This window comes from Eucyclogobius newberryi, unplaced genomic scaffold (assembly GCF_026437365.1).
Source record: "Eucyclogobius newberryi isolate DKJ021-1_F unplaced genomic scaffold, fEucNew1.0.hap1 SCAF_21, whole genome shotgun sequence".
In the NCBI taxonomy this organism is placed as follows: Eukaryota; Metazoa; Chordata; class Actinopteri; order Gobiiformes; family Gobiidae; genus Eucyclogobius; species Eucyclogobius newberryi.
The window spans coordinates 3,149,509-3,176,592 of record NW_027315846.1 but is presented as its reverse complement, the minus strand read 5'-3'; the positions used below and the strand labels follow the sequence as shown (position 1 = coordinate 3,176,592).

General features: G+C 44.0%; 1 protein-coding gene across 2 annotated transcripts in view; it reads left to right on the top strand.

Annotated features, from left to right (window-relative positions):
• The first annotated feature begins 582 nt into the window (after positions 1 to 582).
• The window catches only part of LOC140370672 (dystrobrevin beta-like), a 56,641-nt gene continuing 30,139 nt past the window's right edge, over positions 583 to 27,084 (top strand). The window contains exons 1-10 of one of the 2 annotated variants that reach the window (XM_072457869.1): positions 583 to 710; positions 4,589 to 4,628; positions 4,718 to 4,785; positions 5,085 to 5,165; positions 6,799 to 7,012; positions 10,201 to 10,286; positions 15,978 to 16,132; positions 16,960 to 17,065; positions 18,012 to 18,178; positions 18,258 to 18,382. In XM_072457869.1, coding sequence (XP_072313970.1) covers positions 4,719 to 4,785; positions 5,085 to 5,165; positions 6,799 to 7,012; positions 10,201 to 10,286; positions 15,978 to 16,132; positions 16,960 to 17,065; positions 18,012 to 18,178; positions 18,258 to 18,382 — 1,001 coding nt within the window. In that variant the 5' untranslated portion in view covers positions 583 to 710; positions 4,589 to 4,628; position 4,718. Of the gene's footprint in view, positions 711 to 4,588; positions 4,629 to 4,717; positions 4,786 to 5,084; positions 5,166 to 6,798; positions 7,013 to 7,161; positions 7,225 to 10,200; positions 10,287 to 15,977; positions 16,133 to 16,959; positions 17,066 to 18,011; positions 18,179 to 18,257; positions 18,383 to 27,084 lie in introns of those variants that run through there. The other variant, XM_072457870.1, reaches the window with a different exon arrangement.

Sequence of the window (27,084 nt, the reverse complement as noted above, 5' to 3'; positions counted from 1 at the left end):
CAAGGGCACAACAGCAGTGTTCACCTGAGGGTCAGAGGATCGACCTGGATATTAAAGTCGGGAGCAGGATTCGAACCAACGACCTGCGGAACAGAAGATGAGCCACTTTTACTGCTGCACATTTAGTTGTAGTTGTACATTTACAGTGTGTTACCATGGACACAGGAAGAGTGATTAAAGCTTTCATCTAATGACGTCCATATTAGAAACAAATAAACAGCACAAATCTGATCTTAATCTGATCAGAGGCATTTTAATCTTAAAAAAGCCACTTTGGGTCATATTTTCTTTTCTTCCTGGTTCAGTCCCATTCATGTCCTCTTTGTCCCGCGCATGCGCATGTCCTGTAGCTCCATCATTCATGTCACAGCTGCATTTGCGCTCGTGGCCCTTTAAACGCGGCGCGCGCGCACATGCGCATACGCGCGTGTAGTAGGCGTCCGCGCATGGCATCTCCGTCTCTGCGCGCTGCCGCTCTCTGCCGCGCTCTGCCGCTCTCTGCCGCTCTCTGCCGCGCTCTGCCGCTCGCTGCTGGTGCTGAGGATGCGGACAGCCGCGCTCCGGTCCGCGTCCCGTCATCTTCACCTGAGCCGCATTTTCGCCCCGGTTCCGGTGGGAAACGCGAGAAATGACATGCGTGGATCGCGGCGATGACTCGTTGGTGCGCTACATCATCGCGTGCGCAGCTGTAACGCGCGGATTCCTCAGAGGTAAGCGTCAGAACCCGCGGCGCGATCCCCCCCTTTTCTTCACCTTTCCGTTTTTACGACATTGCACTGCGTAAACGCCGTTCCCGGTCACGAACGTCGCGACGCGGCGCGCGGAGAGACGCGGAGAGACGCGGAGGTGCGGGATCCGTGTCCGCGCGGACCAAACATTTTTTGGGGGTTTTATTTTTAGGCGCATCACGACGCGGCTTTCCCCCATTGCGGCGGAAATAGCAGGTAAATTGGTAATTAAAACGATGTCATAGCCGCCGCTGCCGCGTCGCTGCCGCGTCGCTGCCGCGTTTGTCGCGCGTGTGTTTTGGGAGAATCGGCTGTAATTGCGCTGAGCTCGTCCGGAGGATGAGATGAGCTCAGCTCTGCTGCAGCGGCCAAGTCTTTACACAAGGATGTTGTCATTAGCGACCAGTTTGAGGCGCGGTTTGAGTCTAACACAGCTTATTTTATTTCTGTTTTAACACGTATTCACCGTAAATTCGCGTGTTTTTGCTTAAATTCAATAGAAAACAGCCTAAATGTGTGAGAGGAAAAACATTACGCACATTCTGTATCGACACTGTTCAAAATGTGGTCTATACTTGGATATTACGCCTCGTCCGTCATCCCCGCGGCGCGCGCACTGTCCGGGCCGCGTGCGTGTTTACAGTGCGTCTTTTGTGGCCAAGTGTCAGATGATTTCTCCCACTCTTTTCTCAAACTCGGCCCTTGTATTTGTTACGTAACGGCTCGGACACTGGCTGGAGGACTATAGGTCAACGCCAGTCGATTAGGCGCCAAATCGAGCGTTTAACTTTGCACTCAGCGTTCGTTTCGGTCAAGATTTCATCGACTTTTCACAGAGACGCGTCAACTTTATCGCGCTTTTAACCGTTATCTGACTTTAAGTTGCGTGTTTTCGTTGATTACATGTTTGCGTTGATCCCGTGATTCCCAGTTTTCACCCACCCCCTGTCCCCGCCCACATCCCTGCGCTTCGTTACGATTATTTGGAAGAAGTCAGACTCCGAATGTAGCGTTCTGAAATGTCACGTCGCCGCTTTTCGTCTGTAAAAAGAGTGAAAATCCTCCGCGTTTAAGGTTCCGAACAGGAAGTCAGCTGACCCGTTCCGAACAGGAAGTCAGCTGACCTGTTTGCGTACGAACTCGTCTCAGATCCCGGGTGTTGTTTTGGTTCTATTCTCAAGTGCAATATCGGGCGATATTTCTGGCGAGGTGACGTTATTCCCGACGATGTGACGATGTAAATACTCGTTTTCGCTCCGGAAACTTAAAGCGACGACGTGACGTGAATCAGGCCAGTTTCATGAGAGCGAGAAGAAGATGGAGTCTCCAGAGTGAGAAGAGAAGGATGAGAAGAGAAGGATGAGAAGAGAAGGATGAGAAGAGAAGGATGAGAAGAGAAGGATGAGAAGAGAAGGATGAGAAGAGAAGGATGAGAAGAGGAGCTGTCACTAAGGAGTCACGTCAGCGAAGGGAGGAAGAGGAGAGAAGAGAGAGAGTGAGAAGAGAGAGAAGGAAGAGAAGAGAGGGACTAGGAAGAAAGAGGGACGAGTGAGAAGAGAGAAGAGAGGGACTAGGAAGAAAGAGGGACGAGTGAGAAGAGAGAAGAGAGGGACTAGGAAGAAAGAGGGACGAGTGAGAAGAGAGAAGAGAGGGACTAGGAAGAAAGAGGGACGAGTGAGAAGAGAGAAGAGAGGGACTAGGAAGAAAGAGGGACGAGTGAGAAGAGAGAAGAGAGAGAGTGAGAAGAGAGAGAAGGAAGAGAAGAGAGGGACTAGGAAGAAAGAGGGACGAGTGAGAAGAGAGAAGAGAGGGACTAGGAAGAAAGAGGGACGAGTGAGAAGAGAGAAGAGAGGGACTAGGAAGAAAGAGGGACGAGTGAGAAGAGAGAAGAGAGAGAGTGAGAAGAGAGGGAGAGAGAGAAAAGAGAAGGAAGAGAAGGAAGAGTGAGAAGAGAGAGAGAAGAGAAGAGAAGGAAGAGAGAGAAGAGAGAGAAAAGAGAAGGAAGAGAAGGAAGAGTGAGAAGAGAGAGAGAAGAGAATGAAGAGAGAGAAGAGAGAGAGAAGAGAGAGAGAAGAGAAGGAAGAGAGAGAAGAGTGAGAGAAGAGAGAGAAGAGAAGAGAAGGAAGAGAGAGAAGAGAGAGAAAAGAGAAGGAAGAGAAGGAAGAGAGAAGAGAGAGAGAAGAGAAGAGAAGGAAGAGAGAGAGAAGAGAAGGAAGAGAGAGAGAAGAGAGAAAAGAGAGAGCAAAAGAAGAGCAAAGAGAGATAGAGAAGAGAAGGAAGAGAGAGAGAGAAGAGAAGAGAGAGAGAGGTGTGAGAAGTTAATGATTCAAAGAGGAGCTGTTACTACAGAGAGAGCAAAGAGAGAGAAGAGAGAGATCAAAGAGAGGAGAGAGAAGAAAGAGGAGAGAGAGAAGGAAGAGTTAGACAAGAGAGAAGGAGAAAGACATGGATGAAAGAGAAAAGAAAGGAAGAGTAAAACAGGAGGAGAGCGAGGGAGAAACATTTTTTAACCGTAAACGACGCAAATTCTGTTTAATTTTTCAGTCGAACTCTTTTAACAAATTCTCATCAATGATTGATTTTTTTTTTAACTCTTCAATTTACAATTTAATAAATTTGAAAAAAAAAAAACTATTTTTTACAATTTAAAAAGCTGTTTTATTTGATTTTGGATTAGATTAAAGAGCTTTTATGTATAACGTTACGGGTGAACAGGGAAAAGTTTTAGATTTAGAGATTTCCTCATTAAGCTTCTTTCATGGTTTATTTTAATTTCCCCTCATGTCTATTGTTTTCATATTTAAATAAAAGGTTAAAAGTTTGGGTGAAAATTGCCAAAATTGGGAAGTAAAGAAAGAGCCAGGAACATTTCTTGTTTAATGTTGTTGACACTTATTGACACAGAAAAATGCAACAAAAATCATGGATGTTTGATTTCAAATGTTAGTTCATCTTGATTAAATATTCAAATTTTGGGGATTTTTTATTTTAATTTAAAATTTTCCAGTTTTTGGGTCAGTTTGCTCTCGACATATTGGCTTTTATGTGGAAACAACAAAAGGGCCCAATCTGCTCAGAAAAATGTTTAATCTACACATTTTTTACTTCAAATGCTGTTTTCTTAAATTATTTTTTCTTCCAAAGAAACATAAACCAACTTTCCAAAACCCTCAAAATATCAGACATAAACCCTCAATTTAGAACAAGTATGGAAGATAGTTTGTTTCATGAGATTTTGAATTAGCTCTGAATGTTTAACCCTGAAAAAATGTTTTTTTTATTCTCAATTTCAGCTGCTGAATTTTGCAATGGATATTTTGTATTCGTTTTTTCTCAGTTAAACATTCAAAAAGATTCATCCTCAAATTCAACTGTTTGAATTTGCAAATTGTACACTGAAAAAATCTGAATTTTGCGATAGACATTTTTTCCCCTTAGTTTTCATCCTCAATCCTTCAAATTCAGCTGCAAATTTTACACTCTGAATTTGAAATTATTGAAATTGAAAATTATTGAAAATATTTGAAATGTGCTCTAAAAAAAAAAAAAAAAAAAAACTGCGAAAAACACGACGAACATTTAGAATAGAATCAAATCAAACCTGTTTTTTCAGGGTTAAAAATGTCACTGTGCAAAATTCAAAGTTAAAAAACATTTCAAATTCAAACGGTCGTCGACGGTCGTGAAAAGCCGTCGTGGTGTTTTTGCTGTGTCCGTTGCCGCGGCGGCGCTCGTCCGTTGCCGCGGCGGCGCTCGTCCTTGAAGCTAATGCCTGATTTAAAAGTCCAAACTGAACCTTATCTCTGTTGTTGATGTCATTGTCAAAGGCGTCGCGCTCAGCCGTTTGTTCTCTTCTGCAGAGTTTAGTGACCGCTCCGTGTGACGTCCAGACGCCGCCAGGTAAGCCCCGCCCACCACTGTGACGCGTGTGACCTTTAACCCGGGACAGTGAGTCTGAAGTATTCTGAAGTATTCTGTGTGTACTGCAGGATGATTGAAGAAGGCAGTAAACGTGGGAAGGCTCTGGTGGAGAAGAGGCAGCTCTTTATGGAGATGAGTGAGTCCAGAAGCTTCTGACCGGAGTCCATCCAGAGACATGATGTCATCGCTGCTCAGAGATGATGTCATCGCTGCTCAGAGATGATGTCATCGCTGCTCAGAGATGGTGTCATTGCTGTTCAGAGATGATGTCATCGCTGTTCAGAGATGATGTCATCGCTGCTCAGAGATGATGTCATCGCTGCTCAGAGATGGTGTCATTGCTGTTCAGAGATGATGTCATTGCTGTTCAGAGATGATGTCATCGCTGTAAATAACGTGTAATGATTATATAATGTTTGTTTGCTTGTTGTTTAGGGGCTCAGAACTTTGACGTGATCCGGCTGTCCACCTACAGGACGGCCTGCAAACTGCGCTTTGTGCAGAAAAGATGCAACCGTAAGAAACTATTAACATAATTCATACAATTATTCATTATTTAATCAATAATTGGTCATTACAGATATTTATCTTCCAAGCCCTGACACACAGTTTAATTAGGCCCGAGCGCCACAGGCTGGCGAGAGGCCTATTAGTCCCGTAAGGCCGTGCGAAGCGGTTGTCATCCCCATATAAAGCACTCATTTGCACTAAGTAGCTCACGAATACGTTCCCCATCTCTTGCATGTTCCGTGCATATAAGCATGTAATGCAAAAATTTAACATTATTACTGTATAGAGGGCCAAAAACACAAAGTGGGCGGAGCCCACTCAAAATTAACGAAAGTACCCGTCAGTGACCAGGGACCCACACCATGAGGTAGGAAAGCGCGAGCGTTTTCCGAAAATGTATAGTTTATGATATTTGAAAAATGGGAAACATTGTTTTCGCATCGGAATATTATTCTTTCTTCTTCTTTCTTCTTTCTTCTTTCTTCTTTCTTCTTTCTTCTTTCTTCTTTCTTCTTTCTTCTTTCTTCTTTCTTCTCGGGACCAACCCCCCTATTTTTCACCTAGTGAACATTGACGAAAAGTCAAAATCGTTGCTCTCTTTGTCCATGGGAGTTTTTATTTATAGGAGATCTTCTACTGAAAGTGTTTTTCAGACTTCCTATAAGTGATCTGTTCTTCTGTATCTATCTCTGTATCTACCTGCGTTGCACCAATGAAATTTCCCCATGTGGGACAATAAAGGAATATCTTATCTTATCTCAACATTCTGGCTATCACCTTTTTCTAAAATTAAAAAAATTGGCAGCGGCCCCCAATGAATCAAAAATGCATTGAGAGATAGATCATTGCGGCTATATTTTATATTTTATTTTTTTTAATACAAAATATGTCTTTGCTGCTGAACTGAATAAATGAAATATTATTTAGTAAAAGGCTTTTGTATTATAATCCCCTGGACTAAACCAGGTGTAAACCAGGTCTAAACCAGGTGTAAACCAGATTAAACCAGGATCTCTTTATCGTCACAAAACCAGGATTTAATTAAAACAAGTCCAACAACAAACGGTTTTAGTTGGAACTAAACTAAGACTTAACCAGGACTAATCCTGGTCCAAACCCAGACAAACCAGGACTAGGGATTTTACTTGAAAGAAACAAGCGACCAATAACCAGGTGTAAACCAGGTGTAAACCAGCTATAACCTGGCTCTAAAGCGGCTCTGCAGCGGCTCTACAGCGGCTCTACAGCGGGCGTGTCTAAAGCGGGCGTGTCTAAAGCGGGCGTGTCTAAAGCGGGCGTGTCTAAAGAGTGCGTGTCTAAAGAGTGCGTGTCTAAAGAGTGCGTGTCTAAAGAGTGCGTGTCTAAAGCGGGCGTGTCTAAAGCGGGCGTGTCTAAAGAGTGCGTGTCTAAAGAGTGCGTGTCTAAAGCGGGCGTGTCTAAAGCGGGCGTGTCTAAAGCGGGCGTGTCTAAAGCGGGCGTGTCTAAAGAGTGCGTGTCTAAAGAGTGCGTGTCTAAAGATGGCGTGTCTAGAGCGGGCGTGTCTAAAGCGGGCGTGTCTAAAGCGGGCGTGTCTAAAGAGTGCGTGTCTAAAGAGTGCGTGTCTAAAGCGGGCGTGTCTAAAGCGGGCGTGTCTCTGCAGTTCACCTGGTGGACGTGTGGAACATGATCGAGGCGTTCCGGGACAACGGCCTGAACACTCTGGATCATAACGCTGAGATCAACGTGTCGCGTCTGGAGACGATCCTGTCGTCCATCTACTTCCAACTGAACAAGCGCCTGCCGACCACTCACCAGATCAGTGTGGAGCAGAGCATCGGCCTGCTGCTCAACTTCATGGTGGCCACCTACGACAGGTAAACAAACAAACAAACAAACAAACAAACAAACAAACACTCACCAGATCATTGTGGAGCAGAGCATCGGCCTGCTGCTCAACTTCATGGTGGCCACCTACGACAGGTAAACACACAAACAAACAAACAAACACACAAACAAACACTCACCAGATCAGTGTGGAGCAGAGCATCGGCCTGCTGCTCAACTTCATGGTGGCCACCTACGACAGGTAAACACACAAACAAATAAACACACAAACAAACAAGCACACAAACAAACAAGCAAACAAACAAACGCACAAATAAACAAACAAACAAACTAAGGGAACACGCACAAACAAGCAAACAAACAAACAAACAAACAAACAAACAAAGAACCAAACAACGGGTAACACGCACAAACAAACAAACACACACACAAACAAACAACAGGTAACACAAACAAAAAAGTAAACAAACAAACAAACACACAAGCACATTCAAACAAACAAACAAACAAACAATCAAACAGCCAGTGTTTGTCCAATGTCCAGTACAATTATAAATGTCATAAAATTGCCAATTTGGAGAAACACTGACAAAATGTTTTGTAAAATCTTAAATTTTATCACATTCCCTTTGTTTTTCTGAAAATCTAGTCTAATTTATCGTCCACTGCATTTGACAAAGTAAAACAACTGTTAAATGTTTTTGCTTCTTAAAAACTGTGACATATTGTAGAATATCACATGGATCGCTGCGTATAATGAATCGCACTTTTATCGTGTTGCGAGGGACCCTGCGATTCCCGGCCCCGCCTTCCACCACCCCGTTCCATGTGTGACCAGACAAAAAAACCTTTTTTTAAAACGACAAAGTGATAAACAGAGCGGTAAAAAGCACTTTTTCGGTTCGCTTTTGTTGGCGCATACGTCGGTTCGTAAAGACTTTGGGTGACTTTATTCACACCCGCAGGAAGCTGTGGTTTGCAGTTGGATTTGGCGTCCACACACTTTCACAATAAAATAAAATAAAATAAAACAGATCATAGTCGATTAAAAACAATTGGAAAGCAGAAAAGTAAAGTAGAAAGTAAAAACGTTTGGATTCAGCATGAAAAAGATCTCACAGATGAACCATTAAAGTGCAAACAATGACGAAGCTGTTTATCTTCTTCTGTGTTTAATGGCGGTTGGTGTCCATAGTGTGACATTACCGCCCTCTAGTGTTGATGTGGTTCTTGAAGTTACTTCCACTGGTTTCAATTGTTTCATATTGCAACACCAAGAATCTTTGCCCAGACGGAAGAAAAGCTGAAAACCGTTGCACAAACCGGGCGACCAATCGTGTACAAGCGTCCGGTCGCCCTCGGTTACGCTCGGGATGCAACTGGGCGTGTCACTGATCACTTTACTGATGATACATTTTACATTCGATGATACATTTTTGTTTTAGATTCAGGTTTTGGACAGTTATCTTTGCCTTGCGCTAATTTTCAAACCTGAATCACCACTATTCTGGATTAATTGATTAAAAAAAATAACTAACGGCCCCAAAAAAAGCCCTTAATTACAGAGTGACTGGTTAATTAATTTTTGTTTGGCCTGAAATGTTCGGTATAAACTTATGTATCGTTCATTTTTGTCATTTTATTTTTGCTAAAATCCTTGGTTTGATGGTGTCACTGCTTGTCTCCATGGAGATGCAGTTTCGTGGAACATTTCAGGCAGATCGACAGCGTCACCATGGAGACGAGGATCTTTCGGACTCTAAAAAACGTCCATAATGTCCCTTCAAAATGGAACAAAAGACATGTGGAATAAATGTGTTTGTGCTGTACATTTAAAGCAAAAACTGAAAAAAGGTTCATCTGAAAATAAATAAAATAAATAAAATAAATAAAATAAATAAAATAAATAAAATAAATAAAATAAATAAAATAAATAAAATAAATAAAATAAATAAAATAAATAAAATAAATAAAATAAATAAATACAAAAAATAATAACACGTAAAATAAAATAAAACTGGAGAAAGCAGAGGCAAATTGCTGCACTAGCGTCGCTTTTTAGCTCTTTATTTACCATATAACAAATGCATTTTCCTTACAGCGGTGTATGGTGCGGGTGACGTTTAAAGTCCCTGAATATGACCGCGGACAAAGAGCCGCGAGCGCAGCGGTGTCTTTATGATCTGAGGCTTGATGTAAACGAGCGGCTCATCACAGGAAGTGGCTGCTCTGTCCCTCTGCGCCAAACTCAATTAGACCCGAGCCGTAATGTAATGTCTCTGCTCGGAAACCAAAGACCGAACATCAGCTGTGTCAGAGGAAAGAGAGGAAAGAGAGGAAAGAGAGGAAAGAGAGGAAAGAGAGGAAAGAGACCAGAGGAAAGAGAGGAAAGAGACCAGAGGAAAGAGAGGAAAGAGTGGAAAGAGAGGAAAGAGAGGAAAGAGAGGAAAGAGACCAGAGGAAAGAGAGGAAAGAGACCAGAGGAAAGAGAGGAAAGAGACAAGAGGAAAGAGAGGAAAGAGACCAGAGGAAAGAGACGAAAGAGAGGAAAGAGACGAGAGGAAAGACTCGAGAGAAAAGAGACCAGAGGAAAGATACCAGAGGAAAGAGGAAAGAGACGAGTGGAAATACTTTTTACGCTCTTATTGAGAAAAAGCCTGATTTTTATTAATGATTTTGCTCGTTCCGTCTAATTTAGCCTTGAATTAGACTTGTTTTTGTCTCTTTTAACCTTTTACTTTGACAGAGTTTGTATCAACATTAAGACCTGCGCATTTCCCTTTAATATTAACTTAATTACTGCATCAAAATGTATTAATATTTCAGCACTTTCACAATAATTTCCAATATTGTGCAGCCCAGATTTGAACTTTGAATTGTTCCTGGTGTAAACATCTACATTTCTATCATTTAACTTCAAATTTAACTTCTTAATTTCATATTCCCTCCTGTCAAACTCAAAATTAACCAAACAGAAACCAAAAATAACCAAAACAAGTTGTTTTTCTAAAAATAATAATGTACAGAAACAATACTTCCCCAAATTGTTGCTTTGGTTGCACGTCTAAATGAGCTTTTCAACAGAACTATTCACATATTTCAACATCTAACGTGTGATCTGGATTCACGCCACGTAAACTAAACATTTTAAAAGTCATGACAGTACTTTTACTTTTCCGTTTGCCAGAATACACGTTTGTTCTTCCTGTATTTGCAGCGAGAGTCACGGGAAGCTGACGGTTTTCTCCATGAAGTGTATGCTCGCTACGATGTGCGGCGGGAAGATCGTCGACAAACTGCGCTGTACGTTTATTTCATTCCATTTCCTGCTTCAACGTGTCTGTTTATCCTTCCAAAGATCGTAAAACTAGTCTTATTGTCACGGTCGTTCCTCACAATGAACACCAGGTGGCAGCGTTTACCTGTAGTTTGTTTCTTTATTCTGAGAGGCGAGAGACCAGAGGAAAGAGACAAGAGGAAAGAGACAAAAGAGACGAGAGGAAAGAGAGGAGAGGAAAGAGAGGAGAGGAAAGAGACAATAGAGACGAGAGGAAAGAGACAAGAGGAAAGAGACAAAAGAGAGGAGAGGAAAGAGAGGAGAGGAAAGAGAGGAGAGGAAAGAGACAATAGAGACGAGAGGAAAGAGACAAGAGGAAAGAGACAAAAGAGAGGAGAGGAAAGAGAGGAGAGGAAAGAGAGGAGAGGAAAGAGACAATAGAGACGAGAGGAAAGAGACAAGAGGAAAGAGACAAGAGGAAAGAGACAAAAGAGAGGAGAGGAAAGAGAGGAGAGGAAAGAGAGGAGAGGAAAGAGACAATAGAGACGAGAGGAAAGAGACAAGAGGAAAGAGACAAAAGAGAGGAGAGGAAAGAGAGGAGAGGAAAGAGAGGAGAGGAAAGAGACAATAGAGACGAGAGGAAAGAGACAAGAGGAAAGAGACAAAAGAGAGGAGAGGAAAGAGAGGAGAGGAAAGAGAGGAGAGGAAAGAGACAATAGAGACGAGAGGAAAGAGACAAGAGGAAAGAGACAAAAGAGACGAGAGGAAAGAGACGAGAGGAAAGAGAGGAGAGGAAAGAGACAAGAGAGACAAGAGGAAAGAGACGAAAGAGACCAGAGGAAAGAGACCAGAGGAAAGAGACAAGAGGAAAGAGACAAAAGAGACCAGAGGAAAAAGACGAGAGGAAAGAGAGGAAAGAGACGAGAGGAAAGAGACGAGAGGAAAGAGATCAGAGGAAAGAGACAATAGGAAAGAGACAAGAGGAAAGAGACAAAAGAGAGGAGAGGAAAGAGAGGAGAGGAAAGAGACAATAGAGACGAGAGGAAAGAGACAAGAGGAAAGAGACAAAAGAGAGGAGAGGAAAGAGAGGAGAGGAAAGAGAGGAGAGGAAAGAGACAATAGAGACGAGAGGAAAGAGACAAGAGGAAAGAGACAAAAGAGACGAGAGGAAAGAGACGAGAGGAAAGAGAGGAGAGGAAAGAGACAAAAGAGACGAGAGGAAAGAGACAAAAGAGACGAGAGGAAAGAGACAAGAGGAAAGAGACGAAAGAGACCAGAGGAAAGAGACCAGAGGAAAGAGACAAGAGGAAAGAGACAAAAGAGACCAGAGGAAAGAGACGAGAGGAAAGAGAGGAAAGAGACGAGAGGAAAGAGACGAGAGGAAAGAGATCAGAGGAAAGAGACAAAAAGACGAGAGGAAAGAGACGAGAGGAAAGAGATCAGAGGAAAGAGAGGAGAGGAAAGAGCGGACAGGAAAGAGAAAAGAGGAAAGAAACCAGATGAAAGAGACCAGAGGAAAGAGATGAAAGAGAGGAAAGAGAGGAAGAGACGGGAAGAGATGAGAGGAAAGAGACAAGAGGAAAGAGACGAGAGGAAAGAGACGAGAGGAAAGAGATGAAAGAGACCAGAGGAAAGAGAGGAGAGGAAAGAGACAATAGAGACCAGAGGAAAGAGACAAGAGGAAAGAGACAAAAGAGAGGAGAGGAAAGAGAGGAGAGGAAAGAGAGGAGAGGAAAGAGACAATAGAGACGAGAGGAAAGAGACAAGAGGAAAGAGACAAAAGAGACGAGAGGAAAGAGACGAGAGGAAAGAGAGGAGAGGAAAGAGACAAAAGAGACAAGAGGAAAGAGACGAAAGAGACCAGAGGAAAGAGACCAGAGGAAAGAGACAAGAGGAAAGAGACAAAAGAGACCAGAGGAAAAAGACGAGAGGAAAGAGAGGAAAGAGACGAGAGGAAAGAGACGAGAGGAAAGAGATCAGAGGAAAGAGACAATAGGAAAGAGACAAGAGGAAAGAGACAAAAGAGAGGAGAGGAAAGAGAGGAGAGGAAAGAGACAATAGAGACGAGAGGAAAGAGACAAGAGGAAAGAGACAAAAGAGAGGAGAGGAAAGAGAGGAGAGGAAAGAGAGGAGAGGAAAGAGACAATAGAGACGAGAGGAAAGAGACAAGAGGAAAGAGACAAAAGAGACGAGAGGAAAGAGACGAGAGGAAAGAGAGGAGAGGAAAGAGACAAAAGAGACGAGAGGAAAGAGACAAAAGAGACGAGAGGAAAGAGACAAGAGGAAAGAGACGAAAGAGACCAGAGGAAAGAGACCAGAGGAAAGAGACAAGAGGAAAGAGACAAAAGAGACCAGAGGAAAGAGACGAGAGGAAAGAGAGGAAAGAGACGAGAGGAAAGAGACGAGAGGAAAGAGATCAGAGGAAAGAGACAAAAAGACGAGAGGAAAGAGACGAGAGGAAAGAGATCAGAGGAAAGAGAGGAGAGGAAAGAGCGGACAGGAAAGAGAAAAGAGGAAAGAAACCAGATGAAAGAGACCAGAGGAAAGAGATGAAAGAGAGGAAAGAGAGGAAGAGACGGGAAGAGATGAGAGGAAAGAGACAAGAGGAAAGAGACGAGAGGAAAGAGACGAGAGGAAAGAGATGAAAGAGACCAGAGGAAAGAGAGGAAAGAGACCAGAGGAAAGAGACCAGAGGAAAGGGAGGAGAGGAAAGAGACAAAAGAGTCGAGAGGAAAGAGACGAGAGGAAAGAGATCAGAGGAAAGAGAGGAGAGGAAAGAGCGGACAGGAAAGAGGAAAGAGAGGAGAGGAAAGAGAGGAGAGGAAAGAGAAAAGAGAAGAGAGGAAAGAAACCAGATGAAAGAGACGAGAGGAAAGAGAGGAGAGGAAAGAGACAAAAGAGACGAGAGGAAAGAGACAAAAGAGACGAGAGGAAAGAGACAAGAGGAAAGAGACGAAAGAGACCAGAGGAAAGAGACCAGAGGAAAGAGACAAGAGGAAAGAGACAAAAGAGACCAGAGGAAAGAGACCAGAGGAAAGAGAGGAAAGAGACGAGAGGAAAGAGACGAGAGGAAAGAGATCAGAGGAAAGAGACAAAAAGACGAGAGGAAAGAGACGAGAGGAAAGAGATCAGAGGAAAGAGAGGAGAGGAAAGAGCGGACAGGAAAGAGAAAAGAGGAAAGAAAGCAGATGAAAGAGACCAGAGGAAAGAGATGAAAGAGAGGAAAGAGAGGAAGAGACGGGAAGAGATGAGAGGAAAGAGACAAGAGGAAAGAGACGAGAGGAAAGAGACGAGAGGAAAGAGATGAAAGAGACCAGAGGAAAGAGAGGAAAGAGACCAGAGGAAAGAGACCAGAGGAAAGAGACAAGAGGAAAGAGACCAGAGGAAAGGGAGGAGAGGAAAGAGACAAAAGAGTCGAGAGGAAAGAGATGAGAGGAAAGAGATCAGAGGAAAGAGAGGAGAGGAAAGAGCGGACAGGAAAGAGGAAAGAGAGGAGAGGAAAGAAACCAGATGAAAGAGACCAGAGGAAAGAGATGAAAGAGAGGAAAGAGAGGAAGAGACGGGAAGAGATGAGAGGAAAGAGACAAGAGGAAAGAGACGAGAGGAAAGAGACGAGAGGAAAGAGATGAAAGAGACCAGAGGAAAGAGAGGAAAGAGACCAGAGGAAAGAGACCAGAGGAAAGAGACAAGAGGAAAGAGACCAGAGGAAAGGGAGGAGAGGAAAGAGACAAAAGAGTCGAGAGGAAAGAGACGAGAGGAAAGAGATCAGAGGAAAGAGAGGAGAGGAAAGAGCGGACAGGAAAGAGGAAAGAGAGGAGAGGAAAGAGAAAAGAGAAGAGAGGAAAGAAACCAGATGAAAGAGACCAGAGGAAAGAGATGAAAGAGAGAAAAGAGAGGAAGAGACGGGAAGAGATGAGAGGAAAGAGAGGAAAGAGAGGAAAGCGTTTGGTTCTTTATTCTGGGACAATTACGTTTTAATTTAGTTTTATTCAACGTCAAGTCAGTTTGATTAATCACAGGAATAATATAGTGTTAGATAAAAGCAATTTAGGCTTCAAAGTTCAAACTAAGAGCGAAATAGAGGAAAGTTCACTCTTGTTGTCAGTGAATGTGTGATTTTTCCTTTTCTAATCAGTGATAAATTAATGCAAAATAAACATGAAGCTGTTTTTAATCCTATGCCATGACCTTAGTCCTATTTTGATCATCGTTTACAGGATTATATAAACTTTAAAACACATTGTACCTTTTTATAACAAAGACTGCAGTATTTTTAAATCAAAATGTCAAAAAGAGAAGAAACAGTTTAGATTTGTATCCATTATACACTTTATTAGTGAGTATTTTCTCCATCTAGAAGCTTTAAGTCGCAATATTTCAACCTGGATTTGGCTGATTATTTGTATTAAAAGTGTCAAACTACAATAGAAATAATCGACTGACAATAATCGCTCAAATAATCGCCAAAGAAAAAATCCACGAATTATTTAGCAGGATATTTGGGAGTGACAAATATACAATTTTTGAGTACTTTTATTGTCTTGTCAGCGCACTATAGGGTCATATTATTCACTATTAATTATCATTTTAAGTCAGAAATATCCAGATATTTTAAAACTTGTGCTGGGAAATATTGACGAAAATTTCAATATTTGTTTGCAATATCCTGATCTTATGTCAATCCAACAGAAATGAGTTAAAACATGACTTAAAACACATTTGTTGAGGTTTATTTATAAAAATAAAGACAAAAAATGAATACAAATAAATAAAAAAGTCAAATGAATCACATGTGCAGAAATATCACTTCATAATATTGCCCTAATTTGACTGTAAACTGATTTGTTTATTCTTTTATTTTGAATCTTCTCTTTTTACAGAATTTTTCTTTTACTACAAACGATATAAATCAATATTCAAAAGTTGTATGTCTTCAAAATAACATTCACAATATTATTTCAACCTCTTTCTCACGATGTGCAACGATGCTCGACATTTAGGTGTGAGTAATATTGACAAAAAAGTAATATATTCATGATTCAGACGATATTTTCACTAAACGAATGTTCGAGTGTCGCTCAGAACGTGACTGGATCATAAAACTAAGCCCAAAAAGGCAGAAATATCACTTTATACTCTAGTTTCTGTCTCTTTTTGAGCTCATTTTTAATCGTTTCAGTTGTAGATTATACTCAATATTCTACTTTTACAGATCTACAGAACAACACTGGTGATATTATGAATAATTCTCCATCAACAACACAATAAAACAAGATATTAAAACAAAAATTAGCTTTTGTTGTTGTAGTTCTTCAATGTGAACACAAGGTGGCAGCATTAGCCCTCAACCCGCTCTTATTTAAACGCTGTTTATTTCCCATTCCCCTCTTTATTAATTAAATACAATGAAATAAAGTTCCTCCATGAACCCTTTATAAGGCATTTATAACTAGTTCTTTGTTTAAATGCATTTATAAAGCATTTAGCGTTTATAAATGGCTGATATTACTTTATAAATGTTAATAAGAAATTACAAACTCTGTTCAAAATGTTTGGATTTGCATTAATAAGTGGCATATTAAACAATTTTCAATAACCAACTGATAAATGTGAATAAAAGTGCTTATAACTGAATAGCTAGTGATTATTACTGCTTTATAAACGGTTGTTCTTTCATGTAATAACACGTTTGTTCCACACACCATCTCTCGCCGCAGACATCTTCTCTCAGATCTCGGACTCCAGCGGCGTCATGGCCTTCGCCAAGTTCGACCAGTTTCTCCGGGAGGTTCTGAAGCTTCCCACGGCCGTGTTCGAGGGGCCGTCCTTTGGATACACGGAGCACGCCGTCCGCACGTGCTTCCCACAGCAGGTGAGCGACAACGAAGGGGGCGACAACGAAGGGGACGAGTGTGAAGGGGCGAGTGTGAAGGGGACGAGTGTAAAGAAAGGGAGGAAGGGGACGAGCGCGGAGGGGACGAGCGACAATGAAGGAGGTGAGCGTGGAGGGGGCGAGCGACAACGAAGGGGGCGAGTGTGAAAGGGACGAGTCCGAAGAAAGGGAGGAAGGGGACGAGCGCGGAGGGGACGAGTGTGAAGGGGACGAGTGTGAAGGGGACAAGTGTGAAGGGGGCGAGTGTGAAGGGGACGAGTGTGAAGGGGGCGAGTTTGAAGGGGGCTAGCGTGAAGGAGACGAGCGCGAAGGGGACGAGCGCGGAGGGGACGAGCGCGAAGGGGACGAGTGTGAAGGGGGTGAGTGTGAAGGGGACGAGTTTGAAGGGGACGAGTGTGAAGGGGGCGAGTGTGAAGGGGACGAGTTTGAAGGGGGCTAGCGTGAAGTAGACGAGCGCGAAGGGGACGAGCGCAAAGGGGACGAGCGCGGAGGGGACGAGCGCGGAGGGGACGAGCGCGAAGGGGACGAGCGCGAAGGGGACGAGCGCGAAGGGGACGAGCGCGGAGGGGACAAGCACAAAGAAAAGGGATAAACGTGAGGGGGGTGAGCGCGAAGGGGACCGGCGTGGAGGGGACGAGCGCCAAGGGGGCGAGAGTGGAGGGGACGATAATAACGAATGAATAAATTAACAGGTGAGCAACAAAGTCATGACAAGACTGTACAAAAGGTCGTTGTTAATCATTTATGTCTGTAGTAGGCGTGCGCGTGACCTTTAAAGTGTCCTAACCTCTGTGCGTTTCCTCCAGAAGAAGATCGTCCTGAACACGTTTCTGGACGTGCTCATGGCCGACCCGCCGCCGCAGTGCCTCGTGTGGCTGCCGCTCATGCACCGACTCGCCAACGTCGAAAACGGTGAGTGGGTCACCGCTGGGGAGGGCGGGGTTTAGGGGTTCAAAGGTCTCCGAAACGACATCAAAAGTACTGGGCTTTAGCGATTTCACATTACCGTATTTTCCAGACTATAAGTCATTAAGTTAGGGCCGTTGCCATAGTGATTGTTGAGTTACAGTTTGTGAAGATATTTTGAAAAAGGAAAGTTTAACATGACAGGAAGTAGAGCCGCGTCCTTCTGTGATGTCATCAATGTGCGACCTAAAGAGGAGAAGACGAGCCTGCACTCTTACCACAAAACTGCATTTACTCAACAATGTTCCAAATGGATCTTCCTCAGGTCATAGCTGTGTGCCACGCCCTTATATATAAGTTACGCCCACTGGTTGGTTCGGCCAATCCGAGGGCAGCAGTAAACACAATTACACTTTACACTCAGTACAGGAAAAATAAATATATATAATGGAAAAATAATGCAGACATTGCCAAAGTGGATCAATAATAGTTTTTTTTCAGTTTGAAGAGAAAGAGATTCATTGAGAAACGCTTTATTTTATTGATTTAGACCACAAGGGGCAGCGTTTGTATGTGCGACCTACCATTTAAAACACAGACAGTTTAAACTCTTAACTGACACTTTTCTGACAGTTTAAAGCATCGTTTGACAAAATAAAGGTGTTATCTGCTATTATTGTGTGTCAGATCAGAACTCTTGTGTCGTTTATGTGGATTTAGGCTGTTGTTTACAGTCTGGTTGCTAGGTAACAGCTGTGGAATGACCTCTACCTGTGTCATATTTGTCCAACCAGGAAGTACATCACAAACTTTACAAAAAATGTGTCAAAATGGGGACAAACGGGCAAAACTTTAAGTCAAATCCGAAACATAACTGTGTCCTCTTCGTTTGAGCATTTCAGTGACAGTAACGGCGTGCGATTAACGGCGTGCGATTAACGATGTGCCGCAGTCTTCCACCCGGTCGAGTGCTCGTACTGCCGCAGCGAGTCCATGATGGGCTTCAGGTACCGGTGCCAGCAGTGCCACGGGTACCAGCTGTGCCAGAGCTGCTTCTGGAGGGGCCACGCCAACGGCCCGCACTCCAACCAGCACCAGATGAAGGAGCACTCCTCCTGGGTACGGACCGCCGACCGGAGCCCCGCCCGAGCCACGCCCACTTCGCTCGTGGACTCGCTGACTCGCCGTTTGTTTGCAGAAGTCGCCGGCCAAGAAGCTGAGCCACGCCATCAGCAAGTCCCTGGGCTGCGTGCCGATGGGCGAGCCGCCGCACCCCGTGTTCCCGGAGCAGGCGGAGCGGCCCCAGGAGCTCGCGCACACTGTGTGAGTGTCACGGCGTCCACCAGGGGACGCAAGCGGCTTGAGTAGAGTTGACTTTGATTGATTCGGCGATTGATCACGGCGTTCAAATTTAGCTTAAAATAGTGACTTTAATTGACTTTAATTATTCAACATTGGCAAGATCAAAAAGATCTGATGGACTTACAATCGCAATTTAAATGATACCGTATTTTCTGGAGTATGAGTCGCACCCACCAAAAAATGCATAATAGAGAAGAAAAAACATATAAGTTGCACTGGAGTATGAAATGCAGTTGCAAGTGTAAAAATAACAATATCCAGTACGACTTACACTCAGGTGCGACTTATAGTCTGGAAAATACGGTAAATATCCTGTCTTGTTAGGCATAAATGCTGCTAGAAAAAAAACGCTAAAAAATCTTAAGACATCGGTCTTTCATTTCAATAAACGAGTCAAAACGAGTCCAAGCTACTCAAATCATATTTTCTGCTGATGTCATCAAACCGCTGCCTGTGTATCTGACCCGGTCCGAGCTCCATCTCTGGCTTTATTCAAACCTGCAACGCGCTGCTGATTTCCACTTCTATCTTTGTTGATTCTGAAGTTGATTTTGATCTAGTAATAGTTATTTTTGTCTTGAAATATGGTTTTATAGAGTGTTTTTAGTTCGAACGATTGTTTTTGAAAAGTGTCTACCTGGCATTTTAGGTCTTTCGTTTTCAGCCAATCACAACTAAGCACAGGGGGGAAACAGGAATTTTCTTGATGAACTCAAACGTGCAGGGATCAATCAAACTACAACTTTAAGTGAAACAAATAAAGAGGAGACGTCGTTGAAAGGTTTATTTTGCACAATACGTCTCCTTTAAACCTATTTTTGTTTGAATTTTGATGATTTTGTATCGTTTTTTTAACAGAACTTGGTAAATTTGTGCTTTTCTCTGAACCGGAGCTAATCAGAGTTGGATTTCTCGTCGTTCATCTTCAAATATTCGTCTTCTGATCCGTTCCGCAATCAATAAAATCAGCTTTCTGAATTTCTACTCTGATGAATTTGAAGATTTTTACCGTAGAATGAAACGACAAAAAGATACAGCTTTGACAGGAATTATTAAGTGTTTTGCCTTTTCTTAAACGGCTAAATCTTTATAGTTGTGAGGTAAATGCTTTTTGCTTTTGCTCTTTCTAATCGTCTATGTCGCTGTTTCTGTATTTTGTGTCTGCAATTGCATTTTGAACTCTTTACTAAAAACATGAACGGTACGTAACGTTATTGCTCTAATTCCACCAGTTCTTTACTGTAACGACCTGTAACGAGTGCAACATCAGTGCAAGAGCAGAATGAGTTGTTTATGGTTTCAGGTTGAAGGAAAACGCTTGTCGCTCGTCACAAATAACCGCACGAGATGAAGAAGCTAAAATCAGCGATGACTGACGACGATATGATCTGAAGGAATTGCTGTAATAAATATCTTAACGCGACACGGCGACTGCTCCAAACACAATTACTTTTTGATCAATATTAATCTGCTTTGGTGTGATGGGATTTTTTTACGCTCCCGCCAAACAATAAGCTCGGAGGGTAACGCCTCGAAACGACGGGAGTGTCGCGGAGAAGTGATCGAATCGAGATGGTTTCGAGTCGTCGTCGATCAGCTCGGGTCGTTTTAATGGAGTTCAGGCTTTGGAGGAAGACGTTTCGACTGGTTTAATAATCAAATCAATTGGAAATAAGTTTGGATCATGATATTTTCCAAAAGAGACGATCGTCCGACGGATACGATTGTAATTTTACCGGGCAAATCTGGACATCTTTTTAGAAACATTATAGTTGAAGATAATTTATTCACTTTTTTGTTTCATTTATTTCATTTATTTCATTTGTTCTATTTGTTTTATTTTATTAAAAAAAGAAAACATTTAAGAACTCATCAGAAATCATTTCGTCGGACATCAGGCAAGTCCGCTCACAGTAAAAGTGCAATTAAAAAAAGCAAGACTGACACGTTTAATGCCAGACGAGGGAACATTAAAGGCAAAGCTACAACGTTTCCGTGGCGACGAGCAGGCGACTGACTCTCCAACTTGAAAACAAAGGAAGAAAAGGAGATAAAACAGCAGAGTTCAAATGCAAAAAGAGTTGAAAAGTGGTCCAAAAGTAATGTTCTTGTTGCTACTGCACAGATAGAAGCAAATAATGAGTGATGCGATGTTTTAATTACCGTAAAACACCTAAAATATCCTCTGAAATCACGACCGTACAAAGAGTAAACTGCAAGCCATTTTTTAAACACGACACTTATCTGTACAAAAAAGAAATAATAACTTCCTGAAAGAAAAAGGCTAAATGTGTTTGTCCAGATGTCATAAGGTGGATTTATTTTTAGACCTTTCTTTCCTCTGGTTCTGGTCTTTCCTCTCGTTCTTTTCTTTCCTCTGGTTCTTTGGAGTCAGAAATAGACTCAGATGTTTCCCCCGGAGTCGAGCGTCACATCCATTCCACTAAAAGTCACTGAACACGGCCCGAAGACGTCTCCGAAACATCAGTCTGCACTCAGGAGGAACGAGCCCTGAGAGTCAACATGGCTCTGAGTTTAACATCGCCATGACGATATAGATGCACGCGTTTTACTCCTGCCTTTAATGTTCATGTCTTCAGATAAATGCTGCGTCCAGGTTATTATGACTCGTTTTATGATAGATTTAGATGAGAATGTAAAGAAGTCCTGGTAAAGAGCAGCACAGATCATTTACGCATTTAGATTGTTCCCTAAAAACACCTAAAATCACTTAAAAACACTTAAAAACGCCTAAAATCACCTAAAAACACCACCGATCCCATTCCCAGTCCTTTCCACGTTGATTTAAAGTGACCTGTTGAAATCATTTTTTTTAGTTTCCCGATTTCTGTAATTTATTTAAGTTATAATCAGCAAACACTGGGCAAAAACTCAGCTAATGTCACTTTTTAAAAATCTGACAAATAAAAATAGATGAAAGCGACTTTATTTTGTTGAATTATCATTTAGAGAGTCATAAAAGTTGTTTCTTTATTTAAATTCTGCACCGAAAATGGCCAAATTGAAGAAAAACAAGCAAAATGTTTGGGTCAAATATTAAATATAATCATGTTTCCTTTGTTTTAATGAAAAGTGTATTTGAATGTGTCACATGGACTTCAAGGCTGTCTGCAAGTAGGCTAATAACGTTAGCATAGTCACGCAATTAGTGCTCATGATGGCAGTATTACATTTCTGGAGACAAACAGTCTTTTTGGGAACGTTACAGATAAATAATCCTTTTGTTTGCGTTTCCCACGGCGCAGCAAACGCCTCGCGAGTCACAACCATGAGTAGGCAATTTTTTCGTCTTAACCATCATTTTTTATTTACCTCTAATTTCTATTTGTATTACTTTTCCTCCATTTCCTGTTCCGTTCCCTTCGCTCTTCTCCCCGTTCCTCCCTCTCGTCCCGCCGTTAGTCCCGCCGTTAGTCCCGCTGTTAGTCCCTCCGTTAGTCCCGCCGTTAGTCCCTCCGTTAGTCCCGCTGTTAGTCCCTCCTTAGTCCCTCCTTAGTCCCGCCGTTAGTCCCGCCGTTAGTCCCGCCATTAGTCCCGCCGTTAGTCCCTCTTTAGTCCCGCTGTTAGTCCCTCCTTAGTCCCTCCTTAGTCCCGCCGTTAGTCCCGCCGTTAGTCCCTCCGTTAGTCCCTCCTTAGTCCCGCAGTTAGTCCCGGCGTTATTCCCTCCGTTAGTCCCTCCTTAGTCCTGCCGTTAGTCCCGCCGTTAGTCCCTCCGTTAGTCCCGCCGTTAGTCCCTCCTTAGTCCTGCCGTTAGTCCCGCCGTTAGTCCCTCCGTTAGTCCCGCCGTTAGTCCCTCCTTAGTCCTGCCGTTAGTCCCGCCGTTATTCCCTCCGTTAGTCCCGCCGTTATTCCCTCCGTTAGTCCCGCTGTTAGTCCCGCCGTTAGTCCTGCCGTTAGTCCTGCCGTTAGTCCCGCCGTTATTCCCTCCGTTAGACCTGCCGTTATTCCCTCCGTTAGTCCTACCGTTAGTCCCGCCACTAGTCCCGCCGTTATTCCCTCCGTTATTCCCTCCGTTAGTCCCGCCGTTAGTCCCGCCGTTAGTCCCGCCGTTAGTCCCGCCGTTAGTCCCACCGTTATTCCCGCCGTTAGTCCCACCATTAGTCCCGCCGTTATTCCCTCCGTTAGTCCCGCCGTTAGTCCCGCCGTTATTCCCTCCGTTATTCCCTCCGTTAGTCCCGCCTTTAATCCCGCCGTTAGTCCCGCCGTTAGTCCCGCCGTTATTCCCGCTGTTATTCCCGCCGTTATTCCCGCCGTTAGTCCCGCCGTTAGTCCCTCCGTTAGTCCCTCTTTAGTCCCGCTGTTAGTCCCTCCTTAGTCCCGCCGTTAGTCCCGCCGTTAGTCCCTCCGTTAGTCCCTCCTTAGTCCCGCAGTTAGTCCAGGCGTTATTCCCTCCGTTAGTCCCTCCTTAGTCCTGCCGTTAGTCCCGCCGTTAGTCCCTCCGTTAGTCCCGCCGTTAGTCCCTCCTTAGTCCTGCCGTTAGTCCCGCCGTTAGTCCCTCCGTTAGTCCCGCCGTTAGTCCCTCCTTAGTCCTGCCGTTAGTCCCGCCGTTATTCCCTCCGTTAGTCCCGCTGTTAGTCCCGCCGTTAGTCCTGCCGTTAGTCCTGCCGTTAGTCCCGCCGTTATTCCCTTCGTTAGTCCTGCCGTTATTCCCTCCGTTAGTCCTACCGTTAGTCCCGCCACTAGTCCCGCCGTTATTCCCTCCGTTATTCCCTCCGTTAGTCCCGCCGTTAGTCCCGCCGTTAGTCCCACCGTTATTCCCGGCGTTAGTCCCACCATTAGTCCCGCCGTTATTCCCTCCGTTAGTCCCGCCGTTAGTCCCGCCGTTATTCCCTCCGTTATTCCCTCCGTTAGTCCCGCCTTTAATCCCGCCGTTAGTCCCGCCGTTAGTCCCGCCGTTAGTCCCACCGTTATTCCCGCCGTTAGTCCCACCATTAGTCCCGCCGTTATTCCCTCCGTTAGTCCCGCCGTTAGTCCCGCCGTTATTCCCTCCGTTATTCCCTCCGTTAGTCCCGCCTTTAATCCCGCCGTTAGTCCCGCCGTTATTCCCGCTGTTATTCCCGCCGTTATTCCCGCCGTTAGTCCCTCCGTTAGTCCCTCCGTTAGTCCCTCCGTTAGTTCCTCCGTTAGTCCCGCCGTTAGTCCCGCCGTTAGTCCCTCTGTTAGTTCCTCCGTTAGTCCCTCCGTTAGTTCCTCCGTTAGTCCCTCCGTTAGTCCCTCCGTTAGTCCCTACGTTAGTCCCTCCGTTAGTCCCTACGTTAGTCCCTACGTTAGTCCCTCCGTTAGTCCCTACGTTAGTCCCTCCGTTAGTCCCTCCGTTAGTCCCTCCGTTAGTCCCTACGTTAGTCCCTCCGTTAGTTCCTCCGTTAGTCCCTACGTTAGTCCCTCCGTTAGTCCCTCCGTTAGTCCCTCCGTTAGTTCCTCCGTTAGTCCCGCCGTTAGTTCCTCCGTTAGTCCCTCCGTTAGTTCCTCCGTTAGTCCCTCCGTTAGTCCCTCCGTTAGTTCCTCCGTTAGTCCCTCCGTTAGTTCCTCCGTTAGTCCCTCCGTTAGTCCCTCCGTTAGTCCCGCCATTAGCTCGCGCTCTCGAACCGGCGTAAATATTTCAGAAGCGATCAAAATAACGGCGCTCGGTCTCTGCAGAGTTTACCCGGACGGGCCCTGGCGGAGTCGAGACGGCGCTTTAACCTCATTCTGCCAGTACGTCTCACTCGCAGCTTTGTCGAGGTTAGAAAACAGAACCTGAGCGACGTCGCCGGGGGAGATGTTTGTGTGCGCGAGGAGAGACGACAGCTCGCGGCCAAACAAAGACATTTTTTTTAAAGTTTCAAGACTAAAGTGGCTATTTTAAGACACAAAAACACACCTGGAGTCGAGCATCGATTTGTTGTTGCCGCTACCGTGTCATTGGATGGTGTTCCAGGAAGATAATAAACATAAATACATACAAAATAAAAGGAAATGACAAAATCCTTCAGTAAGTCCAGGAAGTTGGTTAGCAAAATAAAAGGAAATGACAAAATCCTTAAGTAAGTACAGGAAGATGGTTAGCAAAATAAAAGGAAATGACAAAGTCCTTAAGTAAGTCCAGGAAGTTGGTTAGCAAAATAAAAGGAAATTACAAAATCCTTAAGTAAGTACAGGAAGATGGTTAGCAAAATAAAAGGAAATGACAAAGTCCTTAAGTAAGTGTTACAGGTATTTGCAATAATCTGATGATGTGAAGGATGTCAAATTTCTGTCCTGAACTCTCTGGAGCACAAACAAACAAACAAACAAACAAACAAACAAACAAACAAACAAACGTCTGGACTCTTTGTGAAGCTGAGACTGAAACAAACTCTGCCCAGGACGGCCTGAGTGACACTAGTTTGGCGGGTTTGTTGGGACAGTTATTTTTTAAAAAGTTCATGATAACTTCTCCAAAAAAAAAAGATTTAGGGACAAATAAATGAAAATAGATTTAGGGACTTGTAATAACGTTTTGAAGCTCAAACTGAGCCCGATTCTTCCCAAAATGTTTGATTTGACTGAAAATATAATTCAATATAATTTGAGATTTTTGTGAATGACTTTTTGCACTTTCATGTCGACATTCTGCCTGAAGGTTTTGAGTTCAAGTCCCGGCTCTGAGCGAACGATAAATCCACTACAACTTAAGAAAATGGATTTGAATTGATCTTTGTTGACTTAAGTTATGCACATTCTTCATTAAAATCACAACATTTAACGCTTAAATATTTACATCTTCAAAAATACTATATTATATATATAATAAATATTCCTCAACAGTTGTGATTCCTTTACTTGACTAAAGTTTTGCTCACTGATCTGTTCTTGCTCTGAAGAAACACAATGTAGTAATTTTCTTTTTTTTTCTCTTTTTTTTTCTTTCTCCTCTTTTTTTTTTTCATTTTTCCTCATTTGTTTTCCTCTTTTTCTCTCTTTTTTCTCATTTTTTCCTCATTTTTCTTCTTATTATTTCTTATTATTTTAAATTTTTTCAATTTTGTCTTTCATTTTTCAAAAGCAAAACCATACATAAAATTACAAATAGACATCAACTAGAAAACACAAGGAAACACAATCGTGACTGAGATAAATTAAAGTCCCATTGAGTCCAGAGTCGGTCCAATTTATCCAATTTGTCAGTTTTTCACCGTCAACACTCGTTTTTTGGCGTTTATCGTGTTAGTCTTTTCTTTTTCACATAATTAGACCATTTTCTGTTTGAAGACGCTCCATGTGCTTCTGTGAAAAAGGATATTTATATCTTTGAAGACTTATGTAACTAGTGAGAGAGAGAGAGAGAGAGAGAGAGAGAGAGAGAGAGAGAGAGAGAGAGAGAGAGAGAGAGAGAGAGGAGAGAGAGAGAGAGAGAGAGAGAGAGAGATGAGAGAGAGAGAGAGAGAGAGAGAGAGAGAGAGAGAGAGAGAGAGAGAGAGAGAGAGAGAGAGAGAGAGAGAGAGAGAGAGAGAGAGAGAGAGAGAGAGAGAGAGAGGTGGAGAAGATCAACAGATAAAAGAGGATAAAAGAGGAGAGAGAGGAGAAGGTGAGCAAGAGGAGAGGAAAGTAGATGCAGTAGGTGAGATGGAGAGAGAGAGGAAATGGGGAGAGGTTAGAGAGAAAGAGGGGAAGGATGGAGATAGAAGAGAGAGATGGAGGAGACAGAGAGAGAGAGGGAAAGATGGAGGGGAGGACAGAGAGACGAAGGAGAGGGAGGAGAAAGGAAAGAGAGGAAAAGGGGGAGAGATTAGAGAGAGAGAGAGAGAGAGAGAGGGAAGGGTGTCAAGGTAAGTGAAAGGTGGAGAAGAGGAGCAGATGAGGCGAGAGAGCGAGCAAGAGGATACGAGAGAGAGAGAGAAAGCGACGTCGTCCTCTGGTCACATGACAACGGCCGAGTCTCCGTGGCGACAGCAGCTGTAGCACATCGATGCCGAGGGTTTTGCCGATCGCGGCTCGAATCTGGAGACGGCAGCGCGGGGAACGGACGTGTTCATCAGACGGAGGTTTGGAGAGAGAGAGGAGGAGGAGGAGAGGAGGAGGAGAGAAGAGGAGAGGAGGAGAGAGGAGGAGAGGAGGAGAGAGGAGGAGGAGAGAGGAGGAGAGGAGGAGAAGGAGAGAGGAGGGGAGAGGAGGAGAGAAGGAGAGGAGAGGAGGAGAGAGGAGGAGAGAGGAGGAGGAGAGAGGAGGAGAGGAGGAGAGAAGGAGGAGGAGAGAGGAGGGGAGAGGAGGAGAGAAGGAGAGGAGGAGAGAGAGAGAGGAGGAGGAGGAGAGGAGGGGGAGGGGAGGAGAGGAGGAGAGGAGGAGAGAGGAGGAGAGAGGAGAGGGGAGGGGAGGAGGAGAGAGGAGGAGAGGAGGAGGAGAGAGGAGGAGAGGAGGAGAGAGGAGGAGGAAGAGAAGAGGAGAGGAGGAGAGAGGAGGAGAGGAGGAGAGAGGAGGAGGAGAGAGGAGGAGAGGAGGAGAAGGAGAGAGGAGGGGAGAGGAGGAGAGAAGGAGAGGAGAGGAGGAGAGAGGAGGAGGAGAGAGGAGGAGAGAGGAGAGAAGGAGGAGGAGAGGAGAGAGGAGGGGAGAGGAGGAGAGAAGGAGAGGAGGAGGAGAGAGAGAGGAGGAGGAGGAGAGGAGGGGAGGGGAGGAGAGAGGAGGAG